The 20790-nt window shown below is 32.4% G+C and overlaps 1 protein-coding gene across 1 annotated transcript; it reads left to right on the top strand.

The window, feature by feature from the left end:
• The first annotated feature begins 496 nt into the window (after positions 1–496).
• Positions 497–1320, top strand: LOC110717010. Its single transcript, XM_021895652.1, has 2 exons — positions 497–1040; positions 1241–1320. Exons 1-2 carry the CDS (start codon positions 497–499, stop codon positions 1318–1320), a joined length of 624 nt encoding a protein of 207 aa, XP_021751344.1.
• Positions 1321–20790: the final 19470 nt, after the last annotated feature.

Here is a 20790-nt window from a genome sequence, read left to right as displayed (position 1 = left end):
AGTTTGTTAGAACAACATCTTGAATCAATGGGTAAATCACTGAAAACTTTTGGGCTAGATCATCTAAGTTATAATGTCAGTGATGAGTTTAGAAAAACGAGAGATATAGCAGATGCTTTAAATACAGCTATTCCTGAAGAATGCATAAATTCAAAAGAATGTTTGAATGCAGCTCAATTGAAAGCATTTGATTGCATAATGAAACACGTCAATGAGGAAAAAGGAGGAGCTTTTTTTATTGATGGACCAGGTGGCACGGGCAAGACATTTTTATACAATTGTTTATATGTAGAAATTCGAATGATGAATAAAATTGTGTTTCCAACTGCATCATCTGGAATAGCAGCATCAAATCTCCCTTTAGGCAGAACAACTCATTCAAGATTTAAAGTACCAGTTGATCAATGAGAGTTGTTTTACACGTGATGTGCCAAAACAAGGTAGTTTAGCACATTTAATAAAAGAGACAACTTTGATTATCTGGGATGAGGCTTCTATGGACAACAAGGCGAATTTAGAGGCCCTTGATTTGCTGTTACAAGATATTTGTGAAAATACAACACTTTTTGGTGGTAAGCTTATCATTTTTAGCGGAGATTTTAGACAGGTTCTACCAGCTGTACCTCAAAAGTCCTTAAGACAAGGTGTTGAATCAAGCATTGTCGCTTCATATATCTGGCCATCTCTGAAAAGATTTAAATTAACAGAAAATCAGCGAGTTCGTGAAGATCTTGCATTCTGTTCGTTTTTGTTATCTCTTGGCAACGGTGAATTACAAACAAATGAGTGTGGTTATGTACAATTGCCTGATGGAATGATTCGACATTTGGATATGGAAAAGGATCCCATTTTAGAGATTATAAAAGCAACATTTCTAGAAGTTGAGAAAGCAACAAGTACATCAGATATCTTTGCAGATAGGGCAATTTTAACTCCGATGAATGACGATGTGGATATGGTGAATTCAGTTTTGATTGACCAGTTTCCAAGAGAAAAAGTGGTCTATAAAAGTTTTGATGTATTGCTCAATGATACATGCAGTATCTATCCGATGGAGTTTATAAATAAACTTTGCCCGGGGGGATGAGTCCCCATGAGCATGTCCTTAAAAAGGATTGTCTAGTGATTTTTTTACGCTATATAATGCCTTCTGAATGGCTCTGTAATGGTACGAGATTGATTTGTAAGACTTTTATGCCCAACATTATTGTCTGTGAAATTTCTGTTGGACAATACAAAGGTAAAACTGTTTTTGGGCATCGAGCAACTTTACGCCCTCCAGCAAATAGTAGGTATCCATTTACTTTTGAAAGGAAATAGTTTCCAATTAAATTATGTTTTTCCATGCCGATTAATAAATCACAAGGGCAGACGTTGAATCAAGTTTCGATATATCTTCCTCGGCCGTGTTTTTCACATGGTCAACTGTATGTGGCTTTATCTCGGGCTAAAAAGGCTGAAAATGTTGTTGTGTATACTATGAAACCACCTGAAGGGTATCACATAAACTCAGTTAGAAATGTAGTATCTTTTGATATTTTGAAGTATTCGCAAATAATTTAGCATTAAACATTTAAGTTGTTGTTTAGTGTTATTGATACAATGTTTTTGGTTCTAATTCCTTATATAAATAATGTACAATTATAACAAGAGATTACATTATACATTGTATTATTGCATATGCAACTAATCATCACAACAAAGTTGTATCATATTTTGGCAAAATTGGTTTAGCCTATATTTGGTTTAGTCTATGTTTTTTGCACTTTGTTAAGCACTTCTCTAAATATGAGAAGTCACCTACACTAACAACTGAATACCAATATGTGCGTACTGTTTGCCAACCAACTCTGTATCATATGTTTTTTACACTTTGTTAAGCACTTTTTTTCCAACACCTTTCCCTTAAAAACGTTTTGGGTTTAACCTAATTTGGCATGGCACCTACACTAACAAAAGAATACCTAAGTGTGCACAATGTTTGCCAACCAACTCTGTATCATATGTTTCTTGCACTCTGTCAAACACTTTTCTTCTGACACTTTTCCCTTCAAAACGTTTTAGGTTTAACATTATTTGGCATCGTAAAAGAAATTTGAAATCAAAGACCTTTAATTCCAATGTCATATCAATGACATTTGATCCCAATGTCTATATATGCACAATGTTTGTCATTGAACTCAGTATCATATTTACTTTGGCGATTTTAATTTAGCCTATATTTGATTTAGTCTATGTTTCTTGCACTTTGTCAAGCGTTTTTCTAAATATAAGAAGTCACGTACACTTACGAAAAAATTTAAAAATGTGTATAATGTTTTCTAACAAACTTTGTATAATTTTGTTCTTGCACTTTGTGAAGCAATTTCCTTCCGACAACTTTCCTTTTGAAGCGCTTTGGGTTTAACATAATTTGTCAAGGTAAAAGATATTTGAAATTAAAGACCTTTAATCCTAATGTCATATCAATGGCATTTGATCCTAATGACTATATATGCATAATGTTTACCAACCAAATCAGTATCATATGCTTCTTGCACTTTGTTAAGCATTTTTATTGTGTCACTTCCCTTCAAAACATTTTGGTTCAATATAATTAGGCGTGGTAAAAGACATTTGAAACCAATGACCTTTAATTCCAATGTTAGGTCAATGACATTTGATCCCAGTTCCGTGTCTAGGAATAAGGCCACATATTTACTTTGGCAAATTTGGTTTAGCTTATATTTGATTAAGCCTATGTTTTTTGCATTTTGTCAAACACTTTTCTTCCGACACCTTTCCCTTTAAAACGTTTTAGGTTTAACATAAATAGGCATGGTAAAAGACATTTGATACCAAAGACCATTAATCACAGTGCCTTGTCAATGACATCTGATTCCAATGCCTAAATATGCACAATGTTTCCCAATGTTGTGTCAATTACATTTGATCCTAATGCCGTTTCTATGCATGAGGCCGCATATTTAATTTGGAAAATTTGGTTTACCCTATATTTGATTTAGCCTATGTTACTTGCACTTTCTCAATCACTTTTCTTCTGATACCTTTTCGTTTAAAACGTACTTTGTTCAATATAATTAAGCCTAGTGAAAGACATTTGAAACCAAAGACTTTTGATCCTAATGCCGTGTTAAAGACATCTGAACAAAACAACTATAAACAAACTCTGTGTTGTATGTTTTTTGTATTCTATTAGACATTTTTCTTCCGATTCATTGTTCTTTAATATTAATAACGAAAATATAATTTTCCTGATGTATAATGTTTGCTAACCAACTTTGTATCATTTTTTTCTTGCACTTTGTGAAGCAACTTCCTTCCGACAACTTTCCCTTTGAAGCGCTTTAGGTTTAACATAATTTATCATGGCCAAAGACATTTGAAATTAAAGACCTTTAATCCTAATGTCATATCAATGGCATTTGATCCTAATGACTATATATGCACAATGTTTACCAAACAACTCAGTATTATATGTTTCTTGTACTTTGTTAAGCACTTTTATTGTGTCACTTTTCCCTTCAAAACATTTTGGTTCAATATAATTAAGCGTGGTAAAAGACATTTGAAACCAATGACCTTTAATTCCAATGTTGGGTCAATGACATTTGATCCCAGTGCCGTTTCTAGGCATAAGGTCACATATTTACTTTGGCAAATTTGGTTTAGCCTATATTTGATTGAGCCTATGTTTTTTGCATTTTGTCAAGCACTTTTCTTCCGACACCTTTCCCTTCAAAACGTTTTAGGTTTAACATAAATAGGCATGATAAAAGACATTTTACACCAAAGACATTTAATCACAGTACCTTGTCAATGACATCTGATTCTAATGCCTAAATATGCACAATGTTTCCCAATGCCGGGTCAATGACATTTGATCCCAATGTTGTTTTTATGCATGAGGCCGCATATTTAATTTGGCAAATTTGGTTTACCCTATATTTGATTTAGCCTATGTTACTTGCACTTTGTCAATCACTTTTCTTCTGATACCTTTTCTCTTAAAACATATTTTGTTCAATATAATTAAGCCTGGTAAAAGACATTTGAAACCAAAGACTTTTGATCCTAATGCCGTAATAAAAACATCTGAACAAAACAACTACAAACAAACTCTGTGTCGTATGTTTTTTGTACTCTGTTAGACATTTTTCTTCCGATTCATTGTTCTTTAATATTAACAACCAAAATATAATTTGCCTGATTACCAAATACCACAAATGATTGCAATTTAAAATTGATGGAATTTGGGTAATTTAAACGGTTACAACCGTCATTAATGAGAGTAATAAAGGAGTTGAGATGTTTAGTGGGTAGTTATTTTTAGGAAAATGTGTTTAATAATAGTTTATTGGGAATCATGGCGGTTTGTTAACTATTAAAGTTCCGGAATTTAGAAGCCCGTAGTTAAACACTTCCTCCGCATTTCACTAATCACTTTTTTGCAAACACAACCCTAGAAATCACGAATTTCCTTCCCAAAATTGAATTTCCATCCGAAATTCCTGTTAATCCGAGGTTTATTTCTTAATCCAAGACTCCGACATACAAGACCAGCGAATTCCAAGCTAGGTACAGGTAATTACCGCTGAAATTCTTCCGGATTTGTTTAAATTTCTGTAATTTTCATTTCGGTTCGATTTTCCTTTGAAAATATGGTTAGGGATCGGGATTTGGACAAAAGGCCCGTTCTTGCTGAAGGAGAAGAAGCTGAGAGGCGACAAGTTCTTCCTCCAAGTAATCGGCGTAAACAGCCGCTTGGCCGGATGCCACCTATTAGCCACACCGCTATGGTTCCAAGTACGGAGGAAAGGAACCTACAGGCGATTCTCCGATATCGACTGTACCATTGACGTCAGCTTGACCATTTGCCTCTGTGACGTTCAGGGAGTAGGAAGAGCCTATTTCGTCTGCAAGTGGTGCTGTGCATGGGCCTCGGTATCTGCCAGAAGGTGCCGAAGAATGGTACAACCCTACTAAAAATTCGGGACTTGCGACTACTACTCCATACGAATGGTGAATTGTAGAGAATTCCCGCCATCTCTTTGCCGAGCAAATCGAAATTTTTTACGGGATTTATGAACGGGATGGGTATTGGTACAGAATGCCAGTTTTAGAAGATAGAATCCATAGACCGCCGCCTGGGTATGTTGGAGTTTACATCAGGCAAATACAGTCAGGGCTGAGATTTCCTCTTCATCCCTTCGTGACGAAAGTGTTGAATGGATATAACATTGCATTGTGCCAGCTAACCCTGGTCAGCATCCGGCAGGTAATGACATTTTTATGGGTTGCCCTTTTTTATGGGTTTGACCCTAGCATACACGTATTTCGGCAATTACATAATTTGGTGCCGAACAGACAGTCTTCCGAACCTCATGGCCCTGGATGGTGGCGCATTGAAGCAAAACGAACTATTTTGACCACTTAGCCGAATGATACCTCGGATAAAGATTGGAGGGGTCAATGAAGTTGGGTGAGGGTTCCGTCTGAAGAAGAGCATGTTAACTATTTTGTAGGGCCGAGACATTTGAGAATGCTTGATCCAAAAATGTCTGCTATCGGTCCTGATGAATTTTCGACCGAAGATAATGAGCTGCTGAAACTCTTTGCAAAAGTGGCTACGGGAAGATGGGGGCGAGAAAAATACAGTCCGCCCACTTGGCTCCCTTGCTATCACTATATCTTCCAAGAGAAAATATTAGTTGTCGTCGGCCTCAGCCGAAAGTACCAAGATGGTAAGAATCTCGGTTGGGGCCGAAGGCTCGTTCTTGTTTTTTTGTGTAATTGTTGAAATTATTGTTGTTTGTTTCGTTATTTTTTTTTAACTTCTTTCATTTTGGATTTTCAGTGCTGCATGAGACAAACTGCGGCTTGAACTACAGACGTCTAGGCATCAACGCCGAAAGAAAATTGATGAAGAGAAATCCTCAAATCACTCCTCTTTCCGATAGAGCCCCTGCGCTGCGCGTGTCTCAGCTAGACATAGTCAGTTCAACTGAATACTCCAAGCAGAAGCCTAGGTACTTGAAACGTGACCCATTTTTTCTTTTGGGTCCTGAAGAGCAAATTCTATCCACTGCTGCTGCTGTTGAAGCCGGTATTTCTAAGTCTAACTCTAAGGCCGAGGACGATGCCAGTTTTGAAAAGGACGACTTGGTGAAAACTTCGGTGAGCACAAGCTTGTCCTTTGCTCTGTTTTGCTTCAAATTTCTTCTAAGTATGAAACTTCAGTACATACGTTTTCCAATTTGTAAGCTTGATGTTTCGGCTACGCCATGCATGTTGCATATATTTTTCCTAATTTGAAAGAACTTTGCTAGGTATAGTATTTCGGATGCATGTTGTCTGCTGACTGCTTAGTCTGTGAGAACTTAAACAGCTATAAAACTTTGGTATCCTTTCTCTTATAACTTGCTTGATTTGCGTAATTATAGTAGTCTTCCTATCTAAGTATGAAACTTCAGCACGTACGTTTCCCAATTTATAAGAATGTTGTTTCGGCTTCGCTATGCATGTCGCATGTATCTTTCCTAATTTGAAAGAACTTTGCTAAGTATAGTCTTTCAGGTGCATATTGTTTGCTGACTGCTCAGCCTGTGAGAACTTAAACAACTATAGAATTTTGGTAGCCTTTCTCTTATGACTTGCTTGGTATGCCTTTCTCTTGTGAGAATTTAAGCAACTATAGAACTTTGGTAGTCTTCCTATCTATACATTGTTTTTTGTTTTTTTTTTGGGATTATGCTGATACGTACTTCTACACCCTCTGAATCTTTTGTCGCAGAGTGACGAAGCAAAAGTAGAGGCATGACAAAAAGAGTCTTCACCGGATATCTTTTCTTCAGACAACGAAGTCGAAGAGATGGCCAGAAAGAGAAAGCCCAAGGCCGTTGTCAACCCAAGCAAATTTTCCTTAGAAGATACTTCTCCATCGCCGAAAAGGTCTCGGCGAGACGATGGTCCAGGGGAAGTGTCCAAGGAAAAAACTTCAGATCTTTATTCTGCTCATAACCCAGATGAAGAGGTCCAGCAGAAACCTCCTTCTCCGATGCCTTGAGATGATGGTCCAGGGAAAGTGTCCAAGGAGAAAATTCCAGATCCTTCTTCTGCTTGGAACCCAGATGAAGAGGTCCAGCAAAAACCTCATTCTCCCATCATTTGTCTCAACATTCAGCAACCCCTTTTGACGAAGAAATTCAAAGGAAGGCTGATGCCTTCATCACAAACGTTGGGGACGACAATGTGTTGCTTCTAGAAGTGAGGCCAGAAAATTTTAAAGACGCCGATGAGCGTGTCGACGAGCCTGGACAGGTAAATGTGCCAACTACTTCTACTGCAGACTCATCTAAGACTTTTCGGTCTAATGAGATGGGGTTTGAGTCTACCCCACTTGTGATTGTCCCCGATGCTGTAAGGAACAATTTGATGGAAAGTCGGAATTCGGCTGTTTAGTTTTTTTGGGATTTGTCTGGACTCTCCAAGCTGGAAAAAGCCAGAATCTGGTCAACTCGGGCTACTGCTAGAGCGTCCGAACCATTCCTCAAAGTACCAGACCCCGTTGCTGAGAATTTTAAAGTGTTGATGCAGATAATTTGCTCCGACTGCTTTTTGAATAACTTTTCCCAAGTCCATAAGTTCGGCTATCTTTATTTAGAGAACAAAATTTCCCTTTTTGTTTTTATTTTGGTTGACTCTTGTACTCCCAATGTGTAGGTCGTTCAGAACCATGTGATTATTGCTGGTTTGAACGAAGAGCTGAAAAAAAAAGCCGAAACAACAGAGCATCGAGTCCATTTGGCTAAGCTTGAGAAAAAACGTGCTGAAGATGCGGCTTTATACAACAAGTCTCAGATTGAGTAGGGTGAGGAGTTGATTCACTCTTATGAAGCTGAGGACATTCCTACCTTAAAGGTTCGGATTGAGGAGAAGTTGCAGCAAGAAGCAGCTGCCCGAGAGCAACTGGCCAAGGATCTGAATGAAAAAAATCCCTCATCAGGAAAGAAGCTTAGCAGAAACAGTCTGAAGTTGAGGCTGAGATCAATCGTCTGAGGGACTTAGTCTCAGCTAAAGAACTAAGTTTGACAGAAGCTCAAAGCCAACTTTCCCTTATCATGGAGAAAAATGAGCTGAAGCAGTCTGAACTTGAGGCTGAGATCAAACGTCTGAAGGACTCAGTCTCAGCTAAAGACCTGAATTTATCGAAGATTCAAAGCCAACTTTAAATTGAGAGGGATGCTGCTGCTGAGACCAGGGCTAACTTAGAAAGTGCGAGGGAGCTACTGAAGACCGGATTTACACCCAGGAACAATACAACGAGGGTTATGAAAACAGGTTCAGAGTTGCTCGCCGCCTTGCGATTCATTCTGTACCAAATATCAACTGGGATTTGTCTTAAGAATGGTCTATGGACCTCAACCACCCAAATATGCAGCGTCCTCATCCTAATGCGCTTGCTTTACTTGCTCAGCTAGCTGCAAAGGAAGCTTTGGCATCAGATGATGATAATAAAGAAGAGAAAGCTGAGACTCAGGTTCCGGATGTTGTCAGGATTGCTATATCTTTTGTTGCTGACACTGAAAATGTTCTTGATGCTCATGTGGCGGACGCTGATGCATAGGAAATTGGGCAGTTGTCTGCAGAATCTTGTGGCTCTACATGTGCTAGAATGCTGACACGTCGTTTCTGCTCTTTTGCCTTTTTTCAGCTTGCCATTTGTACAAAATACTCTTTATTAGTTTTTGTCTAGGTTTGTACTAAGTTCGGCAGCTGTGTATCCGCGTGTAGGCGGCTGCCGGTTTAGAGTTCTCTTTATTGTTTTATTCTCCAAACTATGATTTCTTTTGACTGAAAGTATCTCAAGTATACAATTCCGGTTTGGGAGTTTTTTAAAATGAATGTCGATTGTTTTTTCGTAGCTTCCCTCAGTTTTCGCCTGATTGCTTTAGTTTTACTTTTTGTTTGTTTTCTTGGACTTTCTCAACATGTTGCCAAGTACATAGCTTCAGCCTAGATTTTTTCAAACTGCTGATTTTCCTCATTTGTATTACGACCTTAACTTTGGTCGTACTATACTATTGTAAACATCTACTCTGAATCTTAATTCTAGAAGTTCCATATTTTCCTTTTCCCAATCAAGCTGGTTTGGTTTTTGTAGATTATGAATTTAGTATTAGTAATTAATTTCATTTCAAAAGTATGAAGTTATAGAATTAATAAATGTTAGGATTAATCGAGCTACTAAAAGTTATATTGGCAACAAGCACATAAAGTTATATTGCTAATCCAGGTCTGATTGCACTTTTGGCATAATGAGTATGAAGGAGATCATGTAGTAAATTTTAGTTAATGGGAGATCATGTAGTAAATATTAAAAGTAATTACTGTAAATTAATTTGATTATATTATAATATTTCTGTACATAGTTAAAGCTTCGGACATGGCAGAGTTCTTGAAGCTTTGCTACAGCATTTCAACCTTGAATCGTTGCGGCTTGGACCTCGGTTAAGAGACTCGGTCTCGGCAACACATAGGATTCGGCGGCCCGGATTAGCTTTGGCTGGGACTCGGTAATTAGACGTTGTGAGCTGAAATACCTTCGGCAAATCTCGGCAAAGATGTTTGAGCCATCCAGAACTACCTTTTAGACGGTACTGACTACTTAAACGCTTTCAGCAAACTCAGCAAATGACAAGGTTTCATCATCTAATTTTAGTTAATGGAAAAGGTAAAATGGTATCTCCAAAGTATGGGGTAGATCATATAGTAAATTTTAAAAGTAATTATTGTGAATTAATTTTATTATATTATAATATTTTTGTATACCATTAAAGCTTCGGCCATAATATCCGAACTACTATGGGGGGTCAAGTTTCTGTTATGCATGTACTATTCAGTAGTTGTGCCTTGAATTGTTGAGGCTTGGACCTCGGTCTCGGCAACACCTTAGATCCGGCGGCTCTTAAAAGATGTGGCTGAGCCTCGGCAATCAGAGGTAGTGTGCTAAAACACCTTCGGCAAATCTCGGCAATGGTGTTTGCGTCAACCAAAGCTAATTTTCAGCCAGTATTGACTACTAAGACACCTTCGGAAAACCTATGTAACTGACAAGGTGTAATCATCTTTCTACTTTTTTGTTTTCTGGGTTTAATTTACTTTAAGTAATCAAATTTCCCCTCTTTTTTAATAATAATTCTAAATTTTAAAAGGGTGCTTCAGTTGATTGCGAAAACAGGTTTGTGTATATCAATTTACGATATCAAATCAATTGATGGCGGCTTTGTATTACCTGTTGAAGGTGCTCCCACTTATACAGTATATGATTTTTCTTCTTTAATTTTTTTGGGTTCAGTAATTTACTACCAAAAAAAGAAAAACAAACAAAAAAAAACTAGGTATTGGGATTAAATGACTTGAACTCCAATTAAGTTAAAATATTTCACCTTGGATTCGGCAGCTCAAACTAGCTTCGGCTGGGCCTCGACAATCAGAGGTTGTGAGCTGAAACAATTTCAGCAAACCTCGGCAATGGTGTTTGAGCCGTACAAAACTACGTTTTAGACGGTACTGACTACTTAAACGCTTTCGGCAAACCTCAGCAATTGACAAGGTTTTGTCATCTAATTTTAGTTAATGGAAAAGGTAAAATGGTATCTCTAAAGTATGAGGGAGATCATGTAGTAAATTTTAAAAGTAATTATTGTGAATCAATTTTATTATATTATAATATTTCTGTATACAGTTAAAGCTTCGGCCATGGCATATAGCTTGAAGCTTTGTTCCGGCCTTTTAACCTTGAATCGTTGCGGCTTGGACCTCGGTCTCATCAACACCTCGAATCCGACAGCTCTTATAAGCTTTGGCTGAGACTCGGCAATCAGAGGTGGTGTACTAAAGCACCTTTGGCAAATCTCGGCAGTGGTGTTGGCGTCAGCCAAAGCTACTTGTCAGCAAGTACTAACTACTAAGACACCTTCGGCAAACCTATGCAAATGAAATGGTTTAATCATCTTTCATTTTTTTGTTTTCTGGGTTTAATTTACTTTGATTAATCAAATTTCCCCTCTTTTTTAATAATAATTCTAAATTTTAAAAGGGTGGTTGAGGTGATTGCGAGAACAGGTTTGTGTGTATCAATTTATGATATCAAATCAATTAATGGCGACTTTGTATTACATGTTGAAGGTGCTTCCATTTATACGGTATATGATTCTTCCCCAGCTAGTTGGTTTCAAATTACATTTAAATTGAAGCTTTGGACAATTATCTTAGCATAAATTTACCAGAAATGAATCTTTTCCAACAATGTTGTTACTTCATGTTAAATTTCGAAATGGAAGGTACAGCTTTTTACTACATAATATGATTCTTGTTCCTGTTGTCATAGCAGAAATTGTTTATTGTGAGATAAATTGAACCATCTGCTGTGAATCAAAAAAGCAAATAGATATTAATAATATTATGTGCTAAAGATACCAATAGGGGGTTGATTTATGTCTACATAATATTGCATCCAAACAATCTGTTGCTTATATCATGTTTATTGTATATTTGTTTGCTTAATCTAATTGTTCGATAACTGAACAATAAACACACTAGGTTAATATTTTTTCAAAGCCATTTTAAAATTACAATTACTCAATAGAATCATCAGTAATTGTGGCCTTAAAGCATCACCAATAAACAATGACTTGAAATATGTAACCTTTTAATTACACACACACATTCACCATCATCCAACCTGTGTCGAACATAAATACATATATAACATAAACAATACAAAGCAAAACAACACCAAATCTCTTAAAATAAAATGCATAATTAATTATCCAACATAATTTAACTAAATCAAACACTTCAAAATACCATTTTGATTTTTAATTATATTATATATGACATTGAAAAAGTTAAAACAGATTGATTATTAAAACAGGAATTAAAATATAGGAAATTGAAAAAGCATTTGTTTCACGTTACTGTTTTTAAAACTCAGCAGATGTTAAAAAACAAATAAAACCTAAATGAACCTTAGTATTTAAAATCTATTGTTGTAGACTTGAATCATGACTTTTTCTTTTATACATTTCAGAATCAAAACTTGAGCCGTGATTATCTGCATTGCAATTCCCATAATCACAATTAGACTCACCATCATCATCATCATCACCATCCCCGTTATAATCTTCATCATCATTATCAACGTCGTCATCATCATTGTCATCATCATCGTCATCATTATCATTATCAAAAATATTAGCATCAGCTTTCCTTTTTGGTTGGAGTTCTTGGGTTTGGGTTTTTGAACCAGAACCTTTGTCGCTTTCAGCAACTTCTCCAGCCACAAGTTCATTCGAGAGAACACGCTTTTCTCCAACTCCATCTGATTCAATAACAATCACTTTTGGGTGAATGTCAACATCATCAGCGTCTCGCTTTCTTTTACTACTTGGTTCTCCTTTTTCAAATTTCCGCTTCATCTTCTTTGTCATATCAGCAAAATACAATAAAAAAAACTTGAAATTTTCTCTTTATTAGAGTTCCCTACAGTTGGCTACCATGCAAGAGGATTGAAAACTTCCCCATAAGTTACAGTACTATCAGTGCTCGCCATTCTTAAAGTGTTTATTAGGGTTGAAGGAAAAGGATGCATGAAGAAGATAGAGTACAAATGAAAAATAGGGAAGCAGAAAAGTTGGTGGCAGAACAGTGTTAGAAACAAGACAACTGCAAATATATATAACAACCAATTATATCCAAACTAAACAATTATTACATATTCTTTAAAAACTGAAACGTCATATGTTTTTCAAAAGTACCAATTCACTTATTTTCCGCTTTTATATTATATTATATAGAAAACGTTTGATTATAGTATAAAGTACAAACATTTGAAAAATCTGAAAACAGAAAGAAAAAAAAAGAAAAAAAAATAGGTATCTTATTATGTATAATGTCAATACACACATGTGTTTGGACACTTTTTTTGTTTACGTCAATCGTTTTAATTCTTTTTGTACGTTCTTTTTAAAATGGATTAAATCGAAAGTTTATATTTAAAATTTAAGTTTTAAATAAAATAGTAAGTTTCAAAAGACCACATGTACATTTTATTGCATATATAATTAAATCACTTTTTCTTTTTTTAAAAAAAAATAAACAAAATTTTTTTAAAAAATATTTAATATATAGTTTTAACAAGCATCCATTGTAATTTGTAATTATCAATGTTGCCACTTATATTTTTACAAAAAGGAACGATGAACTCATATCCATTTAAAATTTTAAAACCAAATAAGACAATAATATTAATAATCTTTAAAAATGATTACAACATATTTTTTTTTAATTAAAAGTACGATTATTAAATAGAAACGTAATACCTAATTACAAACACCCATAATGTTTTTTGAAATTCAAATAAGCAACTACTAATGACTCTTTAAAAAATAATCTAATTAAATGATTACAACATATCCATTTAAACATAAACTTATTTACACCGACAACTTAGTTTAATAAAAGTACAAAGTTTATTTGTATTTACATAGTGACAATTTAAAATTATAAATATTTAAATTTATTTAATGATTAACCTGTACAAATAACTTCTACAATTTTGTTTCATTTTTTTTGGACAGTAACTTATGTTCTAAAGTACTCCATAAATTTAGAAAGATAATTTTTCATATGATAGTTATTTTTTCTCAAGTAAAAAAATTCCTACAAGTGTAATAATGTTAAACAGCATATTAGTTTACTTTGGGAATATTTATGTGATAATAATAAAAAATTGACACTTATTGTTTTAAAAATTGGTGTTTGTTATTTTGTGTATGTTTTTTAAATTGTTTTTTAGAGGATTAGAGTATATTTTTAAAAGCATATCAATTTAGAGGATTAGTAAATTTAAAAATATTTATGTGATAATAATAAAAATTGTTTTTTAAATACAAGAAGGGAATATTTATGTTTTTTCATCCATTATCTTTGTTAGTTGCACCTCTCACATTCCATAAAATGACTTTCATATTAACTGAAAAAAAAGATGAAATTTTTAAATAGAACTTTTTCAATTCTATTTAACTCATGTATGAAATTACGATCGACGATCATACTAGATATATGTAAATATACATAGCATCTCTTTCCAAATTCAAGCATATCAGTTGGGTTATATATCCCTCCTTAGCCGTGTTATAATAGTGATGCTACATTTACAAGTACCTACAGTGGGAGGACGACGAACTAGAGGCAGTGAATTTCTTTTGGGTGCCATTGCTTAAAAAAAAAAGAAACTTTAAGGTTGAGATGAAGGTGGAATAGGTGTAAAAAGGAAAGAGGAAAAGAAAGGGGCTTAAATAATGGATGAAATGACGGTTTAGGATGAGTAATAAAGTGGAAAAGTGGAGTGAATATATGAGATTTGACAATTCAATGAATGCAGACAATAATTACATGTGTTGATATGCATGCAAACGGCAAGAAGATCGCGTAAATCAAGTTTAATATACTTTGACGTTCGGAAAAGGTTTACCAAAAATAAAAGATCTAATTTCCAAAAAATCATTTCAAAATCTAATTTATTTTATTTAATTAATTTAGTTATTTAATAAATATCCAAAAACAAAATCCAACAAATATTATATACCTAAATAATAGTGTACTCTTATTTAACATGAATGTACACTTGAAGAGATATTGTGGTTTACTTGAAGTTCACAAACAACATACAATTTTTTGCGGAAATTTAAAAATTATATATAAATATTCCCACTCGACAAAACTAGCTTGCTTCAGCGGTACTCAACAACATAATATTTACAATATTGCAAATTGTAACACAATCACCATATATATTACTTTCTTAGATTGTTTCACAATTAATTCTAATACAAAATCAAACAAAGGTAGTAATTGTAACACAATCAGCGTATACAATACTTTCTTAGATTATTTCACTAATAAGTTGAATTAACATAAAACACAATCACCGTATACATTACTTTCTAATTTTAAACATACTCCATAAGGAGTACCGCGTTGAAACTTTACCTTAATGTTATTTACTTAAATAAGATTTTAAACTACTTTCAAATAACATAATTTATGATTTAAATTTCTTATGAAACACATTATACACAAACCTAATTACCGTGTAACAAAAACACCGAAGACAGTATTAACCAACAATAGTCACCGCCATTGGGGTACCGCGCGATAAAACACTATAAACGACCGATAAAACAACTTTAAAAAAAGGCCATTGTGGTTAACGATTATTTTTAATATGCATACCAAAATATTTCAACAATGTGAAATATATATTCAAATTCAAATTACCTCTAACAATGTTTTATTCATAAAGTTCAAATATAAAATTACATACATTTATATATACTCGACTTTTTGCATAGGTTCAATACTAGTAAGTCTTTCAACCATAGTCGGAGAAAAAACCCTAACATAAAATGTCCTACCACCAGCATAATAAACAAACATTATTTCACCATCAACCAAGTAATTTTCATTAACAAAACTTTCCCACCCATTATCAAGACACAAATTACTTTTGGTATCTTCTGACTGTAACTAACTACATAGGCCATATACGACTATTAGGGCCTCGAAGAACTTCCACAGAACTACAAACTTCAACCAACAAGGGAGTCTATTCCTCTAGAAGTACCTACAATAATATTCAGAGTTATTTACAAATTTAACAGAAACAAAAAGGAAAAATAAATCATACATAATATATTTTTATAAAAACAAAAAACTTATCAACTTATGTCTACATGCATCTCCAAACATAACAATATGACATGGCATGTTATTATACATCTCTAAGATTTAGGAATTATGCTTAATATGTTATGGTTAAGAAAAAACTATATTTATATACAATCTAAATCCACTAACAATAACCATGAACTATGTTGTCAAAGTGTTTTAATTATATTTACACATGTTGGTCTTAATTTAAAACCAAATATGAATGAAATTAAAATTTCATAATATTCCTCATTCTATTTGACTTAAATAGTTAAATTTAAATTTAATTCTTAATAAAATAAATAAATAAATTTAATTTCAACTGACAACAACATTTGACTAATTATAATAGTCAAAATCATTTACAATCAATAATCAACTATTATTTTTGATGTAACTCTTTTTATTTTATTTTTTAGGAAATTTTCAATTTAACTTATTCTAACAATAATTAAAATTATAACTTTAAATTAACATTAAAATGAAATTAAAGTATAAACTCCAAAATAAAGAAGAGAACAGAAACAACTTAGAAAGTTTAAACAAGTCTTAAACAACACATTTTACAAGTTATGTACATTTTACTCTGAACTTATATTTTTTAAACTTAACTGAAATCTACTATTACAATTATAATAGTGTTTAGAATACATCATATCACCTACCTATCATTTTGAAAGATTTAAACCATAACAAATAAAAGATGATGAATGATGATATCAATTGCCACTATTTCTATTTGAAAAGACAATAATTATGAAAAAAAAAACATTCTCAATAAATGATACTCAAAGTATATATTATAGTCAAAAGTACTTACACATTATATATCATGATCACCGTTTATTATCATCATCTATCAATAACAAGACGAAAAAAATGCAAAACCGCTACTTTGTATTTGTGTAAATGATACTCATAGTATATATTATAGTAAAAAGTACTTACACATTATATATCATGATCACCATTTATTATCACCATCTATCAATAACAAGACGAAAAAAATGTAAAACCGCTACTTTGTATATGTGTGCAATACACACAAATAGGTTTAATAGTAAATACAGTTTTTTTTTTAAAAAAAAAAAAGAAAAAACAATATATTTGGTGCATGGCTTTCTCCATGTTGACTTCTATTATTGTAACAACAATGTCTCTTGAAAAGATATATAAATTAAAAAAACAAAAAAAAAATCATACTCAAAAAATGATGTCCAATGCTACTATGTGTTGTCTAAAAAGATAAGAATTATGAATAAGAGTAATCATATTTTAAAATGATGATCAAAATATAGTATAGTTAAAGGTACTTTTCATAACACATAATCTTTACATGTTTGACACTTCTCACTTACCTCTTTCCTTTTGATTTTAAACAGTATGATATCTCCTCTGTAAAAACTAAATTAGAAGTTAAGGTTTACTTATTCATCTAAATAAAATATAACAAGTGTATTATATACTTTCAATATAAATTTGCTATTTGGGAGTAAAACCAACTATAGTGAAATAAAGGTAATTTACTTTTTTTTTTTTAAAAAAATTAGAAACATAAAATTGTTATTTTAAAATAGAAGCTTCTTTTAAATGTAATCATAACCACTTTGTACTCCTATTTAATAATTTAGTATTTTAAGTATTCTACAAAATATTTGCCAACAATTTTCCTTTTTTTTTAAAAAAAAAAAAAAAGGAACTATGTTTTATTCATTTGCATGCCACTACTTTTTACACAATATATATATATAGGGGTGGGTTCATGTGAGAACCCTCTTAAAATGAGAACCAATCTTATACCATCAATTTTGAGATTATAGATGGCTGTGATTAATTATCGCATTCCCATGCATTTTCTTGGGAACACGCATTTTAGTCATTGGAACATGCTTTTATTTATTTTTATTTTTTTTATTTTCTGCATTGAAATACGGATTTATGTAGTATAAAATCAAGAGATTCAGCCATTAAAAAGAGAGAAAATGTAAAATCTGATTTCATTTTAATTTAGCCATTGAAGAGAGAGAAAATGGAAAATAAAGAAAGCTTTCAAATGAAGGAATAATTTTGAGATGTTTCAAAAGATGTTATTATTGTTTCAAAAAGACTTATCGCTATTTCAATTAAAAAATGTAATGTTACATTGAATTGTGTTGTCAGCGTTATGTTAAAATGTAGTTGATGTGTACGTTAATGATGTTTCATAAAATATATTAAGTATTTCAATTTATAATATTAATGTTTCATATATATTATTGCTTGTTTCATATAATTGGGCTCTATATAAACTAGGTTTACTGTGATTTCTTATACCTTATTGATGTTTCAAAAAACATACCTTATGTTTTATTTTATACTACTTATGTTCCATAAAATATATGTATTGTTTCATATACTAATGATATTGTTTTATACATAAAAATCATTGATGTTTCATATAATATTTCATTCGAATATTATTCATATTGTTCCAGAAATATGAACTATTGTCCCATAAATATTATACATTGTTCATACATAAGAATTAGTGTTCCAATCACATGATATGCCATAGTTCTCGAATTTTAATTATGTTGTTCCATAAATTTGAAATAATGTACCACACATATGGTCTATTGTTCCATAACCATGAACTAGTGTTCCAATTGGATGATATGCTCATTATTGTCAAATAGTATTTACATTGTTCCAGAAATATGAACTATTGTCCCATAAATATTATATATTTTTCCATACATAAGAATTAGTGTTCCAATTACATGATATGCCCATAGTTCTCGAATTTTAATTATGTTGTTCCAAAAATTTAAACTATTGTACCATACATATGGTGGAATAAATTAGCTAGTTAAATCTCTTGGTTTTCCAATGCAAATTAACGTGTTTCAATGCAAGAAATAAAAAAAAGCATGCAATAATGACAGGCTTTGACAGATTGTGTGTCCCAATACAAAAAAAAAAGGAGGCCCACTTGCACAAGTCATAACACCAAGATTTAATCTCAACCATCCATAACATAAAAATGGATGGTGTAAGATGGGTTCTCACCCTTAAATGGTTCTCACCTAAGGTCATGGTTCTCACATGATCCCATTTCTATATATATATATATATAAAGACATCAACTCCATTATTAACTACACTATTCACCTCAATAGAAACCTACTTCATTTCTCCTAAAAACACTTACAAAAAACTCCATCATATCTACAACCAAGCTTATTGTGTTCATAGAAGATTGGATTACAAGGTAAAATAGAAAAGAAAAAAAAATACAAATACCTATTCTTCTTGATCTATTTGATATATGTACAATTTATACAATTCCTATTTATATGAATTTCATACATCTCATGAAAAATAAACATGTTTACTGTATTTGATTTTAGAAGAATTGCATCATTTCTATTAGTAGTAGTACCTAAAAAATGCTAGCATATTCATATTTTGTACAAATATTATATATCTAACATTTGTTTCATTTTCTTATGATTAGGATGAAAACAAAACAGGTATATCTTGATGAACTAAATCCTAACTCAATTAATTTCACTGTAAAGGTGAAAGTTGTTGAAAAAGCTAGACAAAGAATGTCCTCCAACTCTAGAGCAACTATATTTCAGACATTATATCTACTGAATGAGAAGGTACATTATGTTTTTTAAAAATAATGTCAATATACTACTTATGAATATTATTAATTGCATGTATTCTATAAGATCAGGTTTAAGTTTAATAAAAGAAAAAAAACCAAAAAAAAAAAAAAATACTTAAAACAATATAGCTCATTTAGTATAAATCACTTAATTAACAAAACATGCAATCACTTAATTAGAACATTCACCTAAGATGTCTTAACAACAAGGGGAAAAAAACATACACTAATTAAACAATGACAATATCCTATTAAACCGGACTAATTTATAAATCCGGACAACAAAATGTTACATGCATCGTTAAACATGAAATCAATTTAAAAATACCTTACTATAATGTACAGAGTAGTACTATTGTTCTAATGAAGCTTTTAACATAGGGAAAACATTGTAATACAGTTGCTTATATCTTCCGCTTTATCGAAAAGTTTGCCAAACACTTACCAATATTGATCTTACCAAATTCTTATGCTAATCTTACCAAATTAAAATTTACCTATCAAAGTAGTCAACAAATGACCATGCATGTTCCCTCATCTTTTCCAACATTATTTTACAATTTTCTTACAAAAAATCTTATTTCATAAAGTAATTTAGTTTTTTTTTTCGTTTTACTTATTTGTTGTGATATTGCTTTTTAAACGTAGTAATATACAAATTACCCAGTTGCGTGAGGTATTTGTTTCACTAATATACAAAACACTCAATTGTTGTGTTTTATACTGATGTGCAAGCTGATTCGCTATATGTTTTGAAAATAGGTAACTGTTATGATAAATGTAATAGTTCTTTCGATTATTTAACATCTTGGTCTACCAAAATCGTTTAAAGAATTACTTAATAGGACTTAATTATAACCATTCTAGCTCTTTATACATACAATGCATAAGTAGAATTCCACACATAAAACGTCTGTAATGTAATGAAATTGTACATTGAAATCATAATGCATTTTTGCATTCATTTTTTTTTATTAAAATGTTTAATTTTTCAAAATAAACTGCTGCTACTATTATTACTTCGTCTTTTTCTTCTTCGGCTGCTGCTGTATTAGTGTCTGCGATTGTTTCGGCAGTTACAGCGCTGCTACTACAGCTGCTGTTGCAGCATTTGCAGTTGTAGTAGCAATTGCGGTTGCCGCTACTACTGTGACCGTTACATCGGCAGCTAGAAATGTTTCTATTTCGGCAGTAGTCTCATTTGCAGCTGACGCTGGTGTTGCTGTTTCTGCTACATGTTGTCTCTTAGTCCAATTTTGCTTTATACTAATGTGTGACATATTTGTTTCATAAATATACAAAATACTCAATTATTGTGATATTGTTTTATACTGATATGCAATTAAATTCGCTGTATG

This window comes from Chenopodium quinoa, unplaced genomic scaffold (assembly GCF_001683475.1).
Source record: "Chenopodium quinoa cultivar QQ74 unplaced genomic scaffold, ASM168347v1, whole genome shotgun sequence".
Classification (NCBI taxonomy): domain Eukaryota; kingdom Viridiplantae; phylum Streptophyta; class Magnoliopsida; order Caryophyllales; family Amaranthaceae; genus Chenopodium; species Chenopodium quinoa.
The sequence above is the reverse complement of the archived record's forward strand: the minus strand, read 5'-3'. Positions and strand labels throughout refer to the sequence as shown.